The sequence below is a fragment of the Bubalus kerabau genome, chromosome 15 (genome assembly GCF_029407905.1).
Source record: "Bubalus kerabau isolate K-KA32 ecotype Philippines breed swamp buffalo chromosome 15, PCC_UOA_SB_1v2, whole genome shotgun sequence".
Lineage (NCBI taxonomy): Eukaryota > Metazoa > Chordata > Mammalia > Artiodactyla > Bovidae > Bubalus > Bubalus kerabau.
The window spans coordinates 79,676,621-79,696,889 of NC_073638.1; the positions used below are offsets into that span (position 1 = coordinate 79,676,621).

The following is a 20,269-nucleotide window of genomic DNA, read 5'->3' on the forward strand; positions in this document are numbered from 1 at the left end:
TGATCTTTTTTGAGAGCCTGCTGCTGCTGCTAAGTCGCTTCAGTCGTGTCCGACTCTGTGCGACCCCAGAGATGGCAGCCCACCAGGCTCCCCCATCCCTGGGATTCTCCAGGCAAGAACACTGGAGTGGGTTGCTATTTCCTTCTCCAATGCATGAAAGTGAAAAGTGAAAGTGAAGTCACTCAGTCATGTCCGACTCTTAGCGACCCCATGGACTGCAGCCTACCAGGCTCCTCTGTCCTTGGGATTTTCCAGGCAAGAGTACTGGAGTGGGGTGCCATTGCCTTCTCCGTTTGAGAGCCTAGTGGATAGGAAAATGGAAAAAAAAAAAAAAAAAGGGCTGCAGAAAATTAACATTTTTTGAGCATTTATTCATCAGGGATTCTGCAGGGTAATTTCCTTATTTGGTCAATTGAATCTTCTGATGGTACCATGACTGAGATCAGAAAAGTCATATGAGGAAAAGTCATATCTTCGTTAGTCAGCATTACCTCTGTTTTGTGATGAATAAATGGTAGTTGCTTGTTTTGGGGACTTGAGAGTCCCATGACTCTCCATGAAAACTGCATTACAACTTGTCAGTAGTTTCTCTTTTATGGTGCCAATCTCACATTCTTATTTCCAAGGTGAATTTTCAGAAAACTCCATGGAGCTCTCATTGCATCCTAACTTCTGATGGTTCTCATCTTGGTTAGGGAGATAAAATGCTGTCTGTTTTCTAGGATAGTTATTTATTTGGCTGCGCCAGGTCTCAGTCACAGCATGTGGAGTCTTTGTTGCTTCACGTGGGATCTTTCGTTGCAGCGCATGGACTCCTGTTGTGGCACATGGGCTCAGTAGTTGAGGCCAGCTGGTTCCAGTAGCTGTGGAGGGTAGGCTTAGTTGCTCTGGGCATGTATGATCCTAGTTCCCTGACCAGGACTTGAACCCATGTCCCTTGAATTGCAAAGTGGATTCTTACCCACTGGACTGCCAGGGAAGTCCCTGTCTGGTGCCTCTTTGAATGACACTTAAACTGGGTTTCTTATTCTGAAACTCCTTGAGACTTTCTGCTTCACAGCTTGGGCTGACTAGGATGGTCCATGATTAATTACTCCTATGTTGTTCAGTGGTCTCATTCCACCACTGTGATGTCACCTAGGGTCCTTTCAGTCCTATATCCCTTACCATTGATCTCTTAGTGCTGTGTGATCTTTCTTCCAGCTTCCACTCACACTTCTGTACAATAATGAATTCACTATTAATTGAAGAAAAGTTATTTATTTACTTATTAAATAAACTTCATTGTTTGCCAATTATGTTTCAGACTCTGTGTTGATAGGAGCCTACTGTATTTTCCCTCTAAAGAAAGGCTAAGATTTAACCAAAATAATGTAAATATTGTCTGAATTGCTAGAGATAAATCAATGTATCTTTTAAGTCTTTGTATCCCCCAGAATTTAGTGCAAAGTACATTGAGTACATTGTAATGAGAGAAATTATTTGGGGTATCTTCTCAAAGTGACATAGATAATATAAATGATTGTCATATGTTGATCAATTTATTTCAGACTCTGTATCTCTTAAATGGAAGATACATTTAGGCAATGGGAAACTTGTAAGCATCAATCTAAACTACATACTCTGATAACTATTTCTTATTCTAGACAGTAGGAAGGAGAGCCAGGGTGGGGGAAACTCTTGCTTATCAGTCAGCTATCTATATGTATTTGATGCAACAATTCACATGCATTCATCCATTTATCTACAGATTCCATCTATGAGGCGGGTGTCGGTATTCCTATATAGAAACGAAAAAGCTGAGATATAAAGAGGTTTGATGCATTATCCAAAATCAGTGACAGATAGCCATGACTGAAAGTCAGGTCAATCCTGTTCTTGCTGGCTCCCTTTACCTCCCTCAATTAGTCCATTACCATGATTCAGGTAGCATAATTTCCTTTATGTACCCAAAGTCCTTATACAAGGCAAGATCAGAGATTGAACTAACCTGCTCTTTTGTGGATATTTTTAATGTTCCCAAGGGAACCAGACCACTAACTGTTGGGATGACAATAAAAGGGTGTTTAATGGTGATTAGAGGGGCTTCCCTGGTGCTTTAGTGATTAGGAATCTGCCTGCCAGTGCAGGGGACATGGGTTCGATCCCTGGTCTGGAAAGACCCCACATGCCAGAAAGACCTGGTGCAGGAGCTACTAAGCCTGTGCCACAGCACTCAGCACCCTGGAGTCTGTGAGCTACAACTACTGAAGCCCACACACCGGAGCCCATGCACTGCAACAAGACACCACCGTAATGAGAAGCCTGCGTACTGCAATGAGAGAGCAGTCCCTGCTCGTGGCAATTAGTGAAAGTCTGACATAGCAATGAAGCAATGAATCAAAAAAAAAAAAAAAAAATCAAAACAGTGATTAGGAATACTCATCTAAAAATTCATTCTATTTAGCCCCAGGTATCCCAAGGATAAAGGAGAGGACCATGAAAGAGATATGTGAGTCCCTTAGTTGCAGAGGGGGAAAAAAAAAAACAACAACAAGTATATTAAAATGAGATGACATGGGGAACACAGTCCCCAGAGCCATAAGAACAAGAAATATATCCTATTTAAAATGTCAGGATGCTTACTCCAGACTCTGGTCTAGGAACTCTCCAACTGGAAATAGCTGCAAACAGTATTACATATATATTGCAGCAATGTATTCTATATTTTGAAATGTATTTTACATTTTAACACATTGGGATTCTTACCTTAAAGGAAAAGTAAAAATAAGGAGGACTCAGTCTCTGCTGAATGTGAGAGATTCTCTCATGACAGGGAAGGTATAAGTGTTTCACTTTTCTCGTCTCTGTAATGGTTGGTGTCTAAAGTCCTTTACAACTGTGTCTACGGCTTAACCTGGGGCAATTAGAGGACACTTTTCTAAAACACTTTTCTAAAAAGTTTTTATGTTTTCTTGCCTCCTGATTTTCTTTTTCTGGTGAATTTGGGCATTGGATAAGAACAAGCAAAGGGATCAAGTAGAAGTCAACCAATTAAGAAAGGTAAGAAAAAAAATATTAAAGTTGTGTCCCATGTAGCTTACTGATCTGAAGAAAAATTCACAATCTTGTTAATTTTTCCAATTACCCACAGACCCAAGTTTCCAAGAATTACTAAATGACTAAGAAAGTATTTTAAATAACTGCTCCTTTTTTATCAACACAAAATTTCTTAGTCTTTAGGAGAAAGCTGAGGAGAATAAATAATATATGACTTGAATGCTTTTTTAAACACCGGAGATTTTAAGGAAATCTTACTATTATTTTCACAAATTTAGAAATTGAAAACCCAGATGAAGAATCTCTGGACTAGATGGTTGACTGCAAACTCTCAGCTGGGGAAAAGAGTATATTTCACAAAAACAATAAATGAATTTGCTTGCTAAGGAAGAGGAGAGAATGAGACATGTAATTTGCAATGCTAGATGTAAAATGAATGGTATTTTGCTAAAAGACAAATTAATGAGAGTGAGTTCTGAAAAAGGCAATTTTCAGCCACTGTATTTTCTTTTTAGGAGATATACATATTTTTTTTCCTAATGTAGGTAAATGGATTCTAATGTATTAATACAGTTCTTAGAATTATAATATCAACATCTCTGTATATTAGTGCTCACACCTATTAATGACAAGGTCCTGAAGGAGAACTGCACTGACTGGATGTAAATTAGACATCCATAGGCAATCTATGAGACTCTGAGCAGCAGTCACCAATCTTTTGTACCTCTCATTTCTCATGTGCAAAAAGAGGACTATAATACCACCTACCTCATAGAATTTAAATAAAATAATGCAGGAAACATACTTAACACAGAGCTTGTAGATCATAAGGAATGAGTAACCTAATTTAGTACTTGCTATTTTTACACATTGTTGCCTTTCTTTATGTGCCTAACACACACACACAAATTTCTAGAGCATTTTATTCTTTCTGCTATTTCTGATGGAAAAGTACTCTCATGGAAGCTTTCATGTTGAAGATGAGAGGAAAAGACCCTTTCCTTCTTTTTAATACCTGCTGAAGATGCTCTTCTGTGAAATTCAAACAGCAAGTTTAGTCCAAGAACAAGGACCTAGGCTGAATATCTGCCCAGTGAAATCAGAAGAGGGGCAGTGTAGTTTTGAGGAACAAATAGTGTGGCATCAAGAGACTTATGTTCTATCCAGCATTCACCACTGATTAGCTGAGACATTCCTATACTTCACTAACCTCACCTAACAAAAGATTATCTTCTTAATACTCATGGGCTTATTCTTGATTATCTCCCTCACTGAATTGTGGTGAGGTTTAGGTAAGATAATGGGTGCAGTGATACATTGAAAGTATTACAGTATTGTATAAAACTGCCAGGCTTTTTGCTTATTGGAGTATTGAGTCCCTGTCCCAGTGGAAACTGAGTGGATCTGAGCATGACTAGGCACTTCTTGTACAGTGCTGTCTGTAAGAATGGAACCAGATCCTGCCACCCTTCCCCCAAGCTGTGCTCAGTAGATCCTTTAACATCAATATTAGCACAGGTGCTGAGTTACTTTGATCTTCTGTTTTAAGTTTTTTAAAAAAAGATTTATATTAATTCAGTTCAGTCGCTCCCATTCAGTTCAGTTCAGTCACTCAGTCATGCCCGACTCTTTGTGACCCCATGAATTGCAGCACGCCAGGACTCCCTGTCCATCACCAAGTCCCAGAGTTCACCCAAACTCATGTGCATCGAGTCGGTGATGCCATCCAGCCATCTCATCCTCTGTCATCCCCTTTTCCTCCTGCCCTCAATCCCTCCCAGCATCAGGGTCTTTTCCAATGAGTCAACTCTTTGCATGAGGTAGCCAAAGTATGGGAGTTTCAGCTTCAACATTAGTCTTTCCAATGAATATTCATGGCTGATTTCCTTTAGAATGGACTGGTTGGATCTCCTTGCAGTCCAAGGGACTTGCAAGAGTCTGCTCCAGCACCATAGTTCAAAAGCATCAATTCTCGGCACTCAGGTTTCTTCACAGTCCAACTCTCACATCCATACAGTCACTTAGTCATGTCTGATTGTTTGCGACATGGACTGCAGCACACCGGGCTTCCCTGTCCATCACCAACTCCTGGAGCTTGCTCAAACACATGCCCATTGAGTACGCGATGCCATCCAACCATCTCCTCCTCTGTCATCCACTTCTCCTCCTGCCTTCAATCTTTTCCAGACTCAGGGTCTTTTCCAATGAGTCAGTTCTTCACATCAGGTGGCCAAAGTATTGGCATTTCAGCTTCACTATGAGTCTCCTATGTCAATGGAATGTTCTAGGCAAAAATACTGGGGTGGGTTGCCATTTCCTTCTCCAGGGGATCTTCCCCACCCAAGGATCAAACCTGAAGCTTCTGTATTGGCGAGCTCATTTACCATAGAGCCAGCAGGGAAGACCAACTGTTGTGTATTCATCTGACCAAATAGCATGTTCTATCTTTTCTCTTATTGCAGTTCAAATGGTCAGATATACAAAAGAGATGCAAACCAGGAATCAAACAGAAGTGACCGAATTTATCCTCTTAGGACTCTCAGACAATTCAGAGCTACAGGTCGTCCTCTTTGGATTATTTCTGTTGATCTATGTGGCAACCATGGTGGGTAATCTGGGGGTGATTGTGTTAATTAAGATGGATCCTTGTCTCCACACCCCCATGTACTTTTTTCTCAGCAGTCTCTCCTTTGTTGATGCCTCTTACTCTTCTTCTGTCACTCCTAAGATGCTGGTGAACCTTGTGGCTGAGAGCAAGGCCATTTCTTTTAATGGGTGTGCTGCCCAGTTCTATTTCTTTGGCTCCTTCCTGGGGACTGAGTGCTTCTTGTTAGCTACGATGGCATATGACCGCTACGTAGCCATTTGGAACCCTTTGCTGTATCCAGTTCTCATGTCTGGGAGAATTTGCTTCTTGCTAGTGGCTACCTCGTTCCTAGCAGGTTTTGGAAATGCAGCCATACACACAGGAATGACTTTCAAGTTGTCCTTTTGTGGCTCCAATAAGATCAATCATTTCTACTGTGATACACCAGCTCTGCTCAAACTCTCTTGCTCTGATACCCACATCAATGGCATCGTGATCATGGCTTTCTCTAGCGTTAATGTCGTCGGCTGTGTTATGATCATCCTCACTTCCTACCTATGCATCCTCGTTGCCATCTTGAGGATGCCCTCCTTAAAGGGCAGGCACAGAGCCTTCTCCACCTGTGCCTCTCACCTCATGGCCGTCACCATATTCTTTGGCACAATTCTCTTCATGTACTTGCGTCCTAAGACTAGCTACTCAATGGAGCAGGACAAGATTGTCTCTGTCTTTTATACGGTCGTGATCCCTATGCTAAATCCCCTCATCTACAGTTTGAAAAATAAGGATGTGAAAGGGGCCTTAAAGAAGATCTTACAGCAACAGATAATGTGAAGCCATGTTACATATCACTCTATTATGTGGAATAAGAATGTTTTCATGTTAACTGTATTGTCTAATTGCTTGAACTGTTTTTCTGTGTTAAAGTATATTGTTTAAAATGAGATTTGTTCTTAATTTCCTGGTGTCCTAAATGTGTATTTATTAGCCTGTAGCATGAATCAATACAGTGAAGGAAGGCAGTGTCTGGTAAAATATCAAAATACTTGGAACTGGCTGACCTAGATTTAAATCTCAATTTCAATATTGAGCTTTTTCACTCTTAATTTTATATATATATAACTTTGATTGGATCTTGGAAAATAGACTCTGAAACAGATATTTGTATTTAGGAAATTTATTGGACAATGTTCCCAGGAACAATACTGATAAAGAAGTAAGGGAAATAGGATTGGGTAGAAGAAACTAATTTGTGATGAAATTACAACAGAGTATTCAGCCAGTTCCATGTGGAGATCTGGAGTTGAGATTATCCTTCTCAGAGATGTTTCAAATTTGAACAGAAATGTTTCAAATTTATACCTTATCAGAATATCCTTCTCATATCCTTCTCAGAAATGTTTCAAATTTATACCTCCATAATAACCTGCTTTACATATGGGTCACCCACTGGAAGCAGTCTAACTTTCAGAATGACAATGCCTTTCAGCAGGGATATTCCAAGAGTAGAGCTCAGCTATGAGGTGTGAGCTCTTGATGCCCTAGGAAGCTGGGGAAGTAAATACTTCAATACTGAAAGTCCAATCCGGGTAGAATATCACAGCATCTATTGTAAATAGTAACACTCTTCCATTCACATGGATATCAAGAGTACCAAATACTATAGAAGAAAGTCCTAGTTGTTTAATAATAAGAGTGCCATAGCAATAATGGGGGTATAGTTTACTGACTTTGTGAATTAACTGAAATATTTTGGAGTGTAGTAATCTCAAAGTCAAAGCATTCTTTTTATCTGTAGCCCAGCCAAAGTTTCACATAATTTTCAATAAACATTTATCAAACACAATTATCTATTTATTGCTCATTGTAATGGGATCGGGGCTGTCAATGTTGGATCAACAGGGAAAAAACTGTCTTGAATAAGATGATATGTTGAAGAAGGACTAAGTAATGATTTGCAATCAGCTAAATGTCTGTTTCCTATGTTTTTCCATCCCACTCTCCACTACAGACCAGAAGGTGGAATACCAATGTTCCAAATGAAACCACTTCATCCCCAAAAGGTTTGTTAGAGACCACAAAGGAGGAGATAACTCACCCTATCCCCCTGGAACAACCCTCCAGTTCAGTCGCTCAGTCGTGTCCAACTCTTTGCGACCCCGTGAATCACAGCATGCCAGGCCACCCTGTCCATCACTAACTCCCAGAGTGCACTCAGACTCTCACGTCCATTGAGTCAGTGATGCCATCCAGCCATCTCATCCTCTGGCATCCCCTTCTCCTCCTGCCCCCAATCCCTCCCAGCATCAGAGTCTTTTCCAATGAGGCAACTCTTCGCATGAGGTGGCCAAGGTACTGGAGTTTCAGCTTTAGCATCATTCCTTCCAAAGAAATCCCAGGGCTGATCTTCTTCAGAATGGACTGGTTGGATCTCCTTGCAGTCCAAGGGACTCTCAAGAGTCTTCTCCAATACCACAGTTCAAAAGCATCAATTCTTCGGTGCTCCGCCTTCTTCACAGTCCAACTCTCACATCCATACATGACCACAGGAAAAACCATAGCCTTGACTAGACGAACCTCTCTGCTTTTGAATATGCTGTCTAGGTTAGTCATAACTTTCCTTCCAAGAAGTAAGTGTCTTTTAATTTCATGGCTGCAGTCACCATCTGCAGTGATTTTGGAGCCCAAAAAAATAAAGTCTGACAGTTTCCACTGTTTCCCCATCTATTTCCCATGAAGTGATGGGACCAGATGCCATGATCTTCGTTTTCTGAATGTTGAACTTTAAGCCAACTTTTTCACTCTCCACTTTCACTTTCATCAAGAGGCTTTTGAGTTCCTCTTCACTTTCTGCCATAAGGGTGGTGTCATCTGCATATCTGAGTTTATTGAAATTTCTCCTGGCAATCTTGATTCCAGCTTGTGTTTCAACCCTCCAATCTCTTGTTAATTCCACTTTTAATTATTAACCAATGTTTCTCTCAAGGACATTAGTGGAAAAATATATTCAGCAGGTAACACATGCTGAAGATATATCACGTGAGAAAACAAAATTCTTGATTTCATTAAACTTGTTTTTGAGTGAGGAAGACTTTATTGTCAACATCAAAGTGTTTATACACATTTGCACAGGCATTTGTTCCTGTTTGTGTGGGATGCATGTGTGTGACATGGATAAGAGTTGTGCTTTAAAGAAATTAAAGTGAGAGAAAAGGGTTGTATGGGATTAGAGCAACCTGTGGAAATAATATTTGAGCAAGTCCTGCATAGGAATAATATTTCATGAATACCTGTGGTGAATCAAAGGCCCTGAGGTGAGATCCTCCTTAGTTTGTTAAAAGAATAGTAAGGGAACAAGTATACATGGAACAGAATGAGTAAATAAAAAGAGAAAAAACTGCAATCAGGAAGGTCTTTGGGGAGTGATGGATCAATTGGAGTAGGTTATAGTAACTCATTCCAATATTCTTGCCTATTAAAATAGATATGAGTATGGATTATATTTTCAGTGGAATTGTGAATTTTTGAGGCAAGACCTAATACATTTTATATCATTTAATTTAATTCAGTGTTATTCACAATGGAGTCTTAAGACCATAAAAGATATTTTGTACTTCAAATGCCTAACTTGTTCACAAAGGTATAAGTGACTCTCTGGGGAGAAAATAGTTCAATTATCTCAGTGAAAAATAAGTGGATGTCTTAATTTTGGGTTAGTATATTTCAGGCTTTTGTTTTTTTAGTGTTTTGCAAAGATGATTAAATCTCAAGAGCTTCATCGCAACCTTAATAATCTGACCCTCAGGCTCAAATTCAGAAGTAGCATCTTATACTCTTTGTTGAATTAATTAACCATATCTTAAGTCTGTCACAGCTGAGTTCCTTAGGCCACTTACATTTTCATCAAAGCTATAAATTTCACGCTGTAGGGGAAAAATTTTGTATTCCTCCAAAAAGCAATAAATAAAACTAAACTTATAAACACCACTACTTTCAGTGAGTATGTCTTAAGGACAGCAGGTAAGATGATTTAATTTATCTCTAAGTGATTAGATATAGAAAGCTTCAAAGAGGATTCAAAAAGCATTCAAGGAATTAAGACACAATCTCTCAGTGCTCTGTGACAACCTGGAAGGACAGGGTTGACAGGGAAGGAGGCTCAGCATGGAGGGGACGCACATGTGCCTATGGCAGATTCATATTGATGTAGGCAAAAACCATCACAGTATTGCAAAGTACTTATCCTCCAATTAAGATCAATAAATAAAAATTTTAAAAACACTATGTCTCTAAATTGTGTCTGAAACACTGAATTGAAGGTTAGCAACTAAACTAACACAATTATTTATGTTTTTTTAGAAGAAAGGGGTTTAGGACGACTAATAAGAGATGAGAACTTTATAGAATATTCAACCTATGCATACACATACAAACACACATGTACCCATACATCTTTCTGTGTATATATGTGTGTTTTTGTGTGTGTATGAAACTGCTGCTGCTAAGTCATTTCAGTCTTGTCTGACTCTGTGTGACCCCATGGACTGCAGCCCACCAGGCTCCTCCGTCCATGAGATTTTCCAGGCAAGAGCACTGGAGTGGGTTGCCATTGCCTTCTCATGTATGAAGCAGGGAAATTTAATGAATTTTGTGCAGAAAGAGTGCCAAAGCACTTGGCATATCTAATACACTGTGTAGTGCATTAAATAAAATTGTTTTATGCTCTTATATGCAGGCTTTGAGGAACCACTGCAATTGCCAGCCTTTATCTATCTATATACAGAAACATATGTAAACACATACACACATATGAGGTCATATATGTCATGTAGAATATAATTTATATCATATATATAGATGTATATATATATTTATATTTATAGGTATAAAGTAGAGATCTACAAAATGGCTGTGAATTTTTTTTAAGTGGTATTTTATAGGGTGGAATTTAACTGATTTTAGAGAAAGAACGGTCAGTTAAAGGACTATTGTAGTAATCTAGGTGAAAGATGATGTTGACTTGAGCCTTAATGGTAGAAATAAATAAAGTTGGCTTGTTGACGTAGACATTTTGAAAATAGAGACAACATGATTATCTGATAGACTAGTTACATAGTATGTGAGAAAGAAAAGAGAACAATTTCTTTAATATTTATTTGCTTGTATTTATTTTTTATTTGAACACATGGAAGTAGAGAGTTGTCACTGACTTGAGACAGAGAATGTTATGTTTGGGAAAATTAAAGGAAGACATGAGCAAATCAGCTTTGAGTTAGGTTGAGTCATTATTTGATATTAGTGTGAAAATGTGAGTAAGTGATTGCATTATAAGTCTGGGATTTGGGAAAGAGGTCAGGGCTGAAATAAATTCAGGAGTTGTAAATATATAGATAGTATTTATAGTCAAGAGACTGAATAAGATCATGAAGGTAGAGTGTAAATAAGAAAAAAAAAATAGAAGAAGATCACAAAATGAGTTCTGAGCTACTCCAATCTTAACAGTCAGAGAAAAGAGGAATGAACAAAGAAGGCTGAGAAGGAGCAGCCCATATGGTAGGAGGAAAACTCAGAATGGTGTGTCCTGAAAGACAAGAGATGATAGTTTTTCAAGGAGTAGTTAGCAATTAACTCTGCCAAATATTATTGATAGATCAAAAAGATGAAGATTGAGAATTGACCACTGAATTTAGCAGCATAAAGAACCCTGACAACCTTGACAAGAACAATTTCTGTGTAGTGACGGAGTGAAAGTTTGATTGCAGTGGGCTTAAGAGAAAACAGGAAAAAAACCGAACTGAATTCAGGAAGTATTATATATCCAAGTATGTCTCACATTTCACTGCCAAAGAGAATGCAAAGGAACTGGATGATAGACAGTGAAGGCAAAAAGATCAACGGAGGAGGTGAAAAACTTTGGGAGGTAAGGTAAGATATAGACAAGCAGGGGTTGATTATCAACAATTTCACACACGCATGGATAAATGCTCATTTTAAAATAAAAGTTGCTGAGTTCACTTAAGAAATCTTTTTATTGTTCTGCAGTTAAAAGAATAAAAAGCCTTAATATACACGTTCTTTGGACATTTTAGAAGTAATTTTACAGTAGAGAATAAACTGATTTTCTTTTTTTTCTTTTTTTTAATAATTTATATCACTGATTTCTTTCTTATCTCAGCAAGCCAATCATCCATTCTGAGACAAAGGGATGAGCAACCATTCGACAGTGACTGAATTTATTGTCCTGGGGTTCAGCAATCATCCAGAGCTACAGAATCTTCTTTTTATGGCATTTCTAGTCATCTGTATGATCACTGTGTTTGGAAATCTTGGCATGATCCTCTTAATCAAGATTGACTCACATCTCCACATGCTAATGTATTTTTTCCTCAGTAACCTGTCCCTTGTTGACTTCTGTTACTCTTCTGTCATTGCCCCTAAAATGCCCGTAAATTTCTGGGCAGAGAACCCAGTCATTTCATTCAATGAATGTGCCACTCAGTTCTTCTGTTTTGGTTCTTTTGCTGGCATTGAGGGATTCCTGTTGATCGTGATGGCCTATGACTGTTACGTGGCCATTTGCAAACCTCTCCTTTACACGGTCACTCCTCCCAATTTAACGTCACGCTGGTGCTGGCCACATACCTTGCTGGCTTCATAAATGCTGCCATTCACATGGCCTCACCTTCCAGCTGCCTTTCTGCCACTTCAGTGTCATCAACCACTTTTTCTGTGACATTCCACCCCTCCTGAAACTCACTTGTTCTGACACTCGTGTCAATGAAGCTGTCATTCTTGCTTTTGCCAGTTTTAATGAGCTGAGCTGCCTCCTAACCATTCTCACTTCCTATCTCTGCATCCTCACTGCCATCGTGAGGATCCGCTCTGCTGATGGAGGCACAAAGCCTTCTCCACCTGCGCATCCCACCAGATGGTGGTCACCATCTTCTCTGGCACAATCCTGTTCATGTATCTGCGCCCCAGCTCCAGCTTCTAAATGGACCAAGACAAAGTGCTGTCTGTGTTTTATACAGTGGTCATCCCCATGTTAAATCCTCTCATCTATAGTCTGAGAAACAAGGAGGTCAAAACGTCCTTTGGCAACATTTTTAAAACATCCTCTTTTTGCTTCTAAACTTAGAATTGCCAAAGCGTGGGCTTTTAGGGCTCAGAGGGAACTTAGAAATGGTCAAATCCACATGTGTTTACTCTGGCTCCATGTCATTCTGTCATGAGGGTTTCTGTTTTGTTTTTGCTTTTTTTTTTTTTTTTCTAATAGTGGAATTGGACCAAACATTCCAAGCATCCTGGGGAATATGATTGCTCTATATAAATCCAATTTATTCCAGAGAACCTATATGCTTGAAAAAACCAATTATCATGGTTCAACTCCCTATTTAGGAGCATAAAAAACTCAAAATAGGCATATGTAAAATATATTGTAGGCCTTGTTCCAGACCACTGCAATATGTGAATGGCATAATAAAGCAAATTACACAATTTTTTTGGTTTCCCAGCTCATGTAACAGTTATATTTATATTATATTGTAGTCTATTAAGTATGCAACAGCATTATGTCTAAAGTGTATATATTTTAATTAAAATACTTTATTAAAATTTAGCCTTCAGTGAGTTACAATCATTTTACTGGTGAAGGGTATTGCTTTACTGCTGATGACTGCTGAGTGATCAGGGTGGCAGTTGCTCAAAATGTGGGTTGTGGTGACAGTTTCTTAAAATGCAGCAATGAAGTTTGCTACATCAATTGACATTGTCACAAAAGATTTGCCTGTAGCATGTAATGCTGTTCCACAGCATTTTACCCACAGCAGAACTTTGAAATCTCAAATTGATACTCTCAAAGGCTCACACTGCTTTATCAACTAAGTTTATGTAATATTCTAATTTTTTTGTTGTCATGTCAACAATCTGTAAAACATTTTTCACCAGGAGTGATTCCATCTCAAGAAATGATATGCTTTGCACATCCACAAGAAACAACTCATCATCCACTAAAGTTTTATCCTGAGGTTGCAGCATTTTAGTCACATCTTCAGTCTCTACTTCTAATCAAGTTCTCTTACTATTTCCACTACATCTGAAGCTACTCTCACCACTGAAATTTTGAACTCCTCAACGTCATTCATGAAGGTGGAATACAACTTACCCCAAATCCTGTTAATGTTAGTATTTTTACATCTTCCAAATGGATCATGAATGTTCTTAATGGCATTCACAATAATGAATCCTTTCTTGAAGCTTTCAATTTCCTTTGCCCAGACATCAAATAAATCACTAACTACAACAGCCATAGCCTTACAAAACATATTTTTAAAATAATAACATCTGAAAGTTGAAATGATACCTTGATCTATAGGCAGCAGAATGGATGGGGAATGTGATTGCTCTGTTGTGTTAGCAGGCATAAAAACAGCACATATCTTGTTGTACATCTCCATTAGAACTCTTGGGTGAACAGGTGCATTGTCAATAAGTAATAGTACTTTAAAAAGAAATCTTATTTTCTTCCTTTTATTTTTTTCTGAGCAGTAGATCTCAACAGTGAGCTTAAAATGTTTAGTGAACCATGCTTCTCAGGTGGCACTAGTGGTAAAGAACTCGCCTGTCAATGCAGGAGATACAAGAGACGTAGGTTCAAACTGAGTCCGGAAGATTCCCCTGGAGTAGGCATGGCAACCCACTCCAGTATTCCTGCCTGGAGAATCCCGTGGACAGAGGAAGCCTGGCAGGTGGCAGTCCATAGTGTAGCACAGAGTTGGACACGACTGAAGCAACTTAGCAGCAGCAGCATGTTGTAAGCAGATGTGCTATCATCTACACTGTTGTTTTATTTATAAAGCAGAGGCAGAGTAGATTTAGCATACTTCTTAAGGGCCCTAGAATTTTCAAAGTGGTAAATGAGCATTGGCTTCAATTGAAGCCTCGAGCTACATTAGCCCCTAACAAGAGAGTCAGTCAATCCTTTGAAGGTTTGAAGTGAGGCAAACCTTGTCCTTTGAAACTTTGACTTCTCTTTAGCTTTGGAAGTCCTAGATAATATCTCCTTCCAATATAAACTATTTCACCCTTATTGAAAATATCTTGTTCAGTGTAGCTAAATTTATTGTTTTGAATGCTGTAGTTCCTTACTAACTCTTAAAATTAGATAGTATAAATCATTTAAAGATTTTTCTTCTGTCTCAAAATTGTTTTGGCTAATTTAACATTTTTTAACAATTTCTATATAACTTAGAGTCAGTTTTTCTATTAAAAATAAGCCAGCTGAACTGGCTTTAAAACTATTGATCAATTTTAGACAAATTGGTAACTTAAAAATATTGGACTTAAAACTACTGAATATTACAATCCACAAGGAAGATATATCTCTCCATTATTTAAGTCTCCTTTAATTTCTCTCTGCATGCAATGTTTTGTGGTTATCAGTATGTAACTTTTGAAGTTTTAGTTAAAAAATCATTTTTAAGTACTTACTCTTTTAATGTTATTATAAGTGATATATAGAAGCATTTATTTTCTAGTTTTGGTTGGTTTTTACATAATAATATAAATAATATGCATATTGATCTTTACCTTGTGACCTTCTACTATGTACTCTTAGCTTTCCTTCTGCATATTAAAAAATGTGATGTACAACTTAATGATCACCACAATAAATCTAGTTAACATTTTATTTGTTTATCTTAAAAGGAGATTCTATATAAACTATTAAACAATCTATGAATAGGATGCTTTTATTTTTTTTCCCTTTGAATCAGTACAATTTTATTAGCTAGATTAGGACTTCCAGTATATTATTGAATCTTCTATAACCAAAAATATAGTGAATTAAATAATCACAAGAACACAAATAGCAGTGTCAGTGGGATAGTTTCAATTATCTGACTGTTTGACATTTGTGTAACTAAAGCAATTATGTGTTCTTTTAGCAGACATGTGTCAACTGGTCTTTGCAATTGAAGCAGAGATCACTCTGCTTCTAAGGAATATTCTAAAGGTTATACTAAAGGAATAACCTTTAACTAAGGAATTTGTGTCTTCAAATATAAATTAAATAGAGTCTCCTGAAGGCTTTTTAGGAAAATAAAATAACACTGAAAAGCCTTCTTTTAACCAGTATCAATGGTAGATAGGTAAATTCTGTGCTCTCCAATATTATTTGTTGTTATACATGTAAAGTAAATAAGCATTTACTTCTTATGCATGAACTTTTGATCAAGTGATTTCATACTGAAAAGTATTGTTATTTTGCCTTTCCAGAGTTAATTCACTACTTTTTTTCCTACTTGTTCAATTGCTATTGAGTTAATCCTACCTCTTCTTGGAAAAATCTGGTTGTAAATATTATGATTATCACAACGGTATTCTATATTAAAGTATATCAGGATATAGTGGTGGTGGTGGTTTAATCACTGAGTCGTGTCCAACTCTTGTGTGTCCATGGACTGTAGCCCACCAGGCTCCTCTGTACATGGGATTCTCCAAGCAAGAATACTGGAGTGGGTTGCCATTTCCTTCTCCAGGGGATCTTTTTAACTCAGGGATTGAGCCAGTGTTTCCTGATTCTTTATTATCTGAGCCACCAGGGAAGCCCATATCAGAATGTACTTACATACATATATAAGTACTTTAGGAAACCAGTGCTGACATTCAGCTTAAAGAAGGGTCAAACCTTCAAGTATCTTTAGGCAAGATAAGGAATCTTTACATTAAGGTGTCAGGAAATAAAGAGCTCTGCTGCTGCTGCTGCTAAGTCGCTTCAGTCGTTTCCAACTCTGTGCAACTCCATAGATGGCAGCCCACCAGGCTCCCCCGTCTCTGGGATTCTCCAGGCAAGAACACTGGAGTGGGTTGCCATTTCCTTTTCCAATGCATGAAAGTGAAAAGTGAAAGTGAAGTCGCTCAGCCATGTCCGACTCTTAGCAACCCCATGGACTGCAGCCTACCAGGCTCCTCCCTCCATGTGATTTTTCCAGGCAAGAGTACTGGAGTGGGGTGCCATTGCCTTCTCCAATAGGAGCTCTACTGTCCTACAATTAGCCTTACAATCATATAAGAAACTTTTATTTCATGGGAATATTTAGGATTTTACACTTTAAATTTTTATTTAATTTGTTCAAGGAATCAAGATAAAACAGAAAATGTTGAGATAAATAAATATTTTTGACCCCAATCTGAAAAATACACCATTATGCTCGAATCTCTCCTAATGTGCTAAGTTGATGACAATATATATTTTTATAATGATATACAGCTTTATTCACTGACTGATTTCTCAGACTGTAAGCCAGTATTTGGAAATTTAAAATAATCAGAGATGCCTCTCTTATCTTAATGAGACTCTACTTCAATTCCTTTGATTGAATTGGTTGGACTTATCAATGCCCTGGAAGGTAGAGGCTACTGAGACCATCTCTAGATTCCTTTATTCTCTAACAAATGCAGTATCAAACAATATTCAGATATTCTTTACTCATATTTGACCTCTCCTCCTAAATCACCAATTTTATGATACATCAATTTTATGAATGATCTTGGTTCTCAGTCACTTTTATACACAAAAAGTGCAAAATTCATCCAACCACATTTTTGTCCTTTCATAGTATTAAAAGTGATGGTGAACTTCTTTATTTTTGCCAAAGATCTCAGCCACATAGTATAAAGCAGGGTACAAAGATGTTGCATAGAGATTTTGGTCTTGAAGGAAAATTAAAAATGTCAAAGCATGAAATTAAGGTTATGCCCTTGAGGGAACAAAATCTATCTTAATTGGATTATACGATTTTTTTTTTTTTTAATGCACTAGGGAATATTCCTAAGAAACACTATAAATCTTCCCACCTTCTTTTAGAAAATATAGTAAGTCAGTTTTACAGGTAAGTCATTTTCTACATTTGTTCACAAAAATGTTTTTTATTTTGTGTGAAAATTAATATTCTCACCAATATTGAAAAAAATTTTCATCATTTATACTTGTTTTTTCTATTCAAATGTTAATATTTCATGGCATCTCTGAAAAATTAAGTATTATATAGAGGCTCTTCTGATGTGTATGTGAAAACTAAATTTAAAAAGACTTAAGGTGAAATTCTTGAGGCATAATGCTTCCAGTCACATCTTACTTTCACACACACACACACACACACACACAAACAGAAATGATAATTCCAGCTGGGAGCTAAGTCTGCATTTAAATATTATCCTAATGTGCTTTCCTAAACAAATATATTCAGAGGTGTGTCAGTTTTAAAAAATAATGGAAACAAATTCCTCTTCAGATATTTGAATTCTTTATTTACTGTTCAAATTCTGTCTTCTCAGGTTTTCTTTGAATGGCCATCTAAAAGCACTCCACCTTTAATTTTCCTCATAGTGTTTTCTTCTAAGTGACACACTGCGGTAAACGTTTGTCTATGTGCTCAATATCTATTACCTCTCTTACAATATATGGTTCACCAGGATATGTAGTTTGCTCACTCATGTAACCCCAGAAGCTAGAATAGGAAAAAAAAAAAAAAAAAAGCCTCCTTAAATAATGAGTGAAAGTGAAGTGAAGTCGCTTAGTCGTGTCCGACTCTTTGCAACCCCATGGACTGTAGCCACCAGGCTCCTCCATCCATGGGATTCTCCAGGCAAGAATACTGGAGTGGGGTGCCATGGCCTTTGAAAAGCAGAAAGAACAATTCTTCATTCTGTACCTTCTTAGCCATATGTGAAGAGATGCATCTACTAATTAAATGTCTTCTGAATGAATTTAAGCTAGACAAGTATGGGTTTCAGGAGAAAATGCTGGACTGAACATGTCTTCTAATGTGTATCGAAAACAATAGTGTATCAGAGGTGCAGGGACCATAGAAACTCTGCATCCTTCATTCGTCCATTTGAATGATGCCACTGACCTGCTGCTTTCCAGACCTGGTTTTCATTCTTTTGGGTTTCTTTTTCACAGAATTTGAAAAAAAAAAAAAAAAAAAAAAACCGAATATGGAGTTTTCCAAGAAAATAGGTTTAATTGTATATGTGTATACACTATTTACAAATAAGGAGAAAGAGAATGTGTGAGTTTGTGAGTGTGTGTTTCCAGTATATATATAGAAAAATATATCTCAAAGAGATAAGGTGCAAATATTTACATAGATGATCTGATGCATTGGTTGAGAACAGTAATTTCCTTATAGAGAGATAGATCAAAAGTAAATGACAAAAGAATGGAATAAATGCAGAATCAAGATCAGATAGAATTCTTCACTTTACCACTTTCAGTTTTTAAGGGATGAGAATATGTCTTCCCCTAACCACACTGCAGTGACTGAATTCATTCTCCTGGGACTCACAGATGACCCAGTGCTACAGAAGGCCCTGTTTGGGGTGTTCCTGGTGATCTACCTAGTCACACTGGCAGGGAATCTGGCCATGATTGTGCTGATCAGGACGAATCCCCACCTCCAGACCCCCATGTACTTCTTCCTCAGCCACCTCTCCTTTGTAGACCTTTGCCATTCCTCCAATATTACTCCAAATATGCTGCACAATTTCCTCTCAGACCAGAAGACCATCTCCTATGCTGGATGCTTCACACAGTGCCTTCTCTTCATTGCCCTGGTGATCACTGAGTTTTATCTCCTTGCTTCAATGGCCTTGGACCGCTACGTAGCCATCTGCAGCCCTCTATATTACAGCACCAGGATGTCCAAGGACGTTTGCATCTTTCTAGTCACAGTCCCTTATACTTGTGGATTCTTCAGTGGTCTCTCTCAGGCACTGCTGACCTTTCACTTGTCCTTCTGTGACTCCCTTGAGATCAACCATTTCTACTGTGCTGATCCTCCTCTGATAATGTTGGCCTGCTCTGACACCTATGTAAAAAAGATGGCAATGTTTGCGGTTGCTGGTTTTACTCTCTCGAGCTCTTTGTTCATCATTCTCCTGTCTTATGTTTTCATCGTTGCATCTATCTTGGCGATCCGTTCTGTGGAAGGCAGGCACAAAGCCTTTTCTACCTGTGGTTCCCACCTGACAATAGTCACTCTATTTTATGGAACCCTCTTCTGCATGTACTTGAGGCCTCCAACTGAGAAGTCTGTAAAGGAGTCCAAAATATTTGCAGTCTTTTATAGTTTTTTGAGCCCAATGTTGAACCCATTGATCTACAGTATGAGGAACAAGGATGTGATCCAAGCCATGCAGCAAATGATTAAGAGAAATCTTTCATAAAATTGCAGTTTAAGCATCTGTTCACTTGATATGACTAAGTGTCCATAACAACTTTGTTTTATAGAGATTAGAAATGAGTAACACAGAACTCTAACTGTGATAGAACGCCAGGTTCCTTTTTTTTTTTTTTTTTGAGGATCAGAATCATTTAGACATTGGGACATGACGTATAGCAATCTCTTCTTTTGGTTAAGCAAAGAGCTGTGTTTCCCTCTTAGCCAACAGAATATTCTGATGTCAAGATTTATATCCAGTTTGAAAATGTGTTTTAAAATCATTGCAAAGTACTTAACATTTTGCCTAAATTTTATAGTCTTGAAAACCACTGTGGCTTTTAGGACCACAGTCTTTAAACCCAGTCTTTGCAATTCTTAATCCAATGTTGACCTATTTGGAGTCTCTCATTGTTTAATA

The 20,269-nt window shown here is 37.9% G+C and overlaps 2 protein-coding genes and 1 pseudogene across 2 annotated transcripts; all 3 read left to right on the plus strand.

Annotated features, from left to right (window-relative positions):
• Positions 1 to 5,506: 5,506 nt before the first annotated feature.
• LOC129628458 (olfactory receptor 5AP2) lies at positions 5,507 to 6,460 on the plus strand. Its single transcript, XM_055547897.1, has one exon. The coding sequence runs from the start codon at positions 5,507 to 5,509 to the stop codon at positions 6,458 to 6,460; it is 954 nt and encodes a 317-aa protein (XP_055403872.1).
• A 5,371-nt stretch (positions 6,461 to 11,831) lies between these two features.
• Positions 11,832 to 12,758, plus strand: LOC129627896 (olfactory receptor 1020-like; annotated as a pseudogene).
• Positions 12,759 to 18,922: 6,164 nt separating this feature from the next.
• Positions 18,923 to 19,855, plus strand: LOC129628460 (olfactory receptor 5M1). The gene has a single exon (XM_055547899.1). It carries the CDS (start codon positions 18,923 to 18,925, stop codon positions 19,853 to 19,855), a length of 933 nt encoding a protein of 310 aa, XP_055403874.1.
• The last annotated feature ends 414 nt before the right edge of the window (positions 19,856 to 20,269 follow it).

What these genes read in the sequence shown, in the direction of transcription:
- LOC129628458 (XM_055547897.1), top strand. Translation starts at nt 5,507, where the DNA reads ATGGTCAGATATACAAAAGAGATGCAAACCAGGAATCAAACAGAAGTG.
- LOC129628460 (XM_055547899.1), top strand. Translation starts at nt 18,923, where the DNA reads ATGTCTTCCCCTAACCACACTGCAGTGACTGAATTCATTCTCCTGGGA.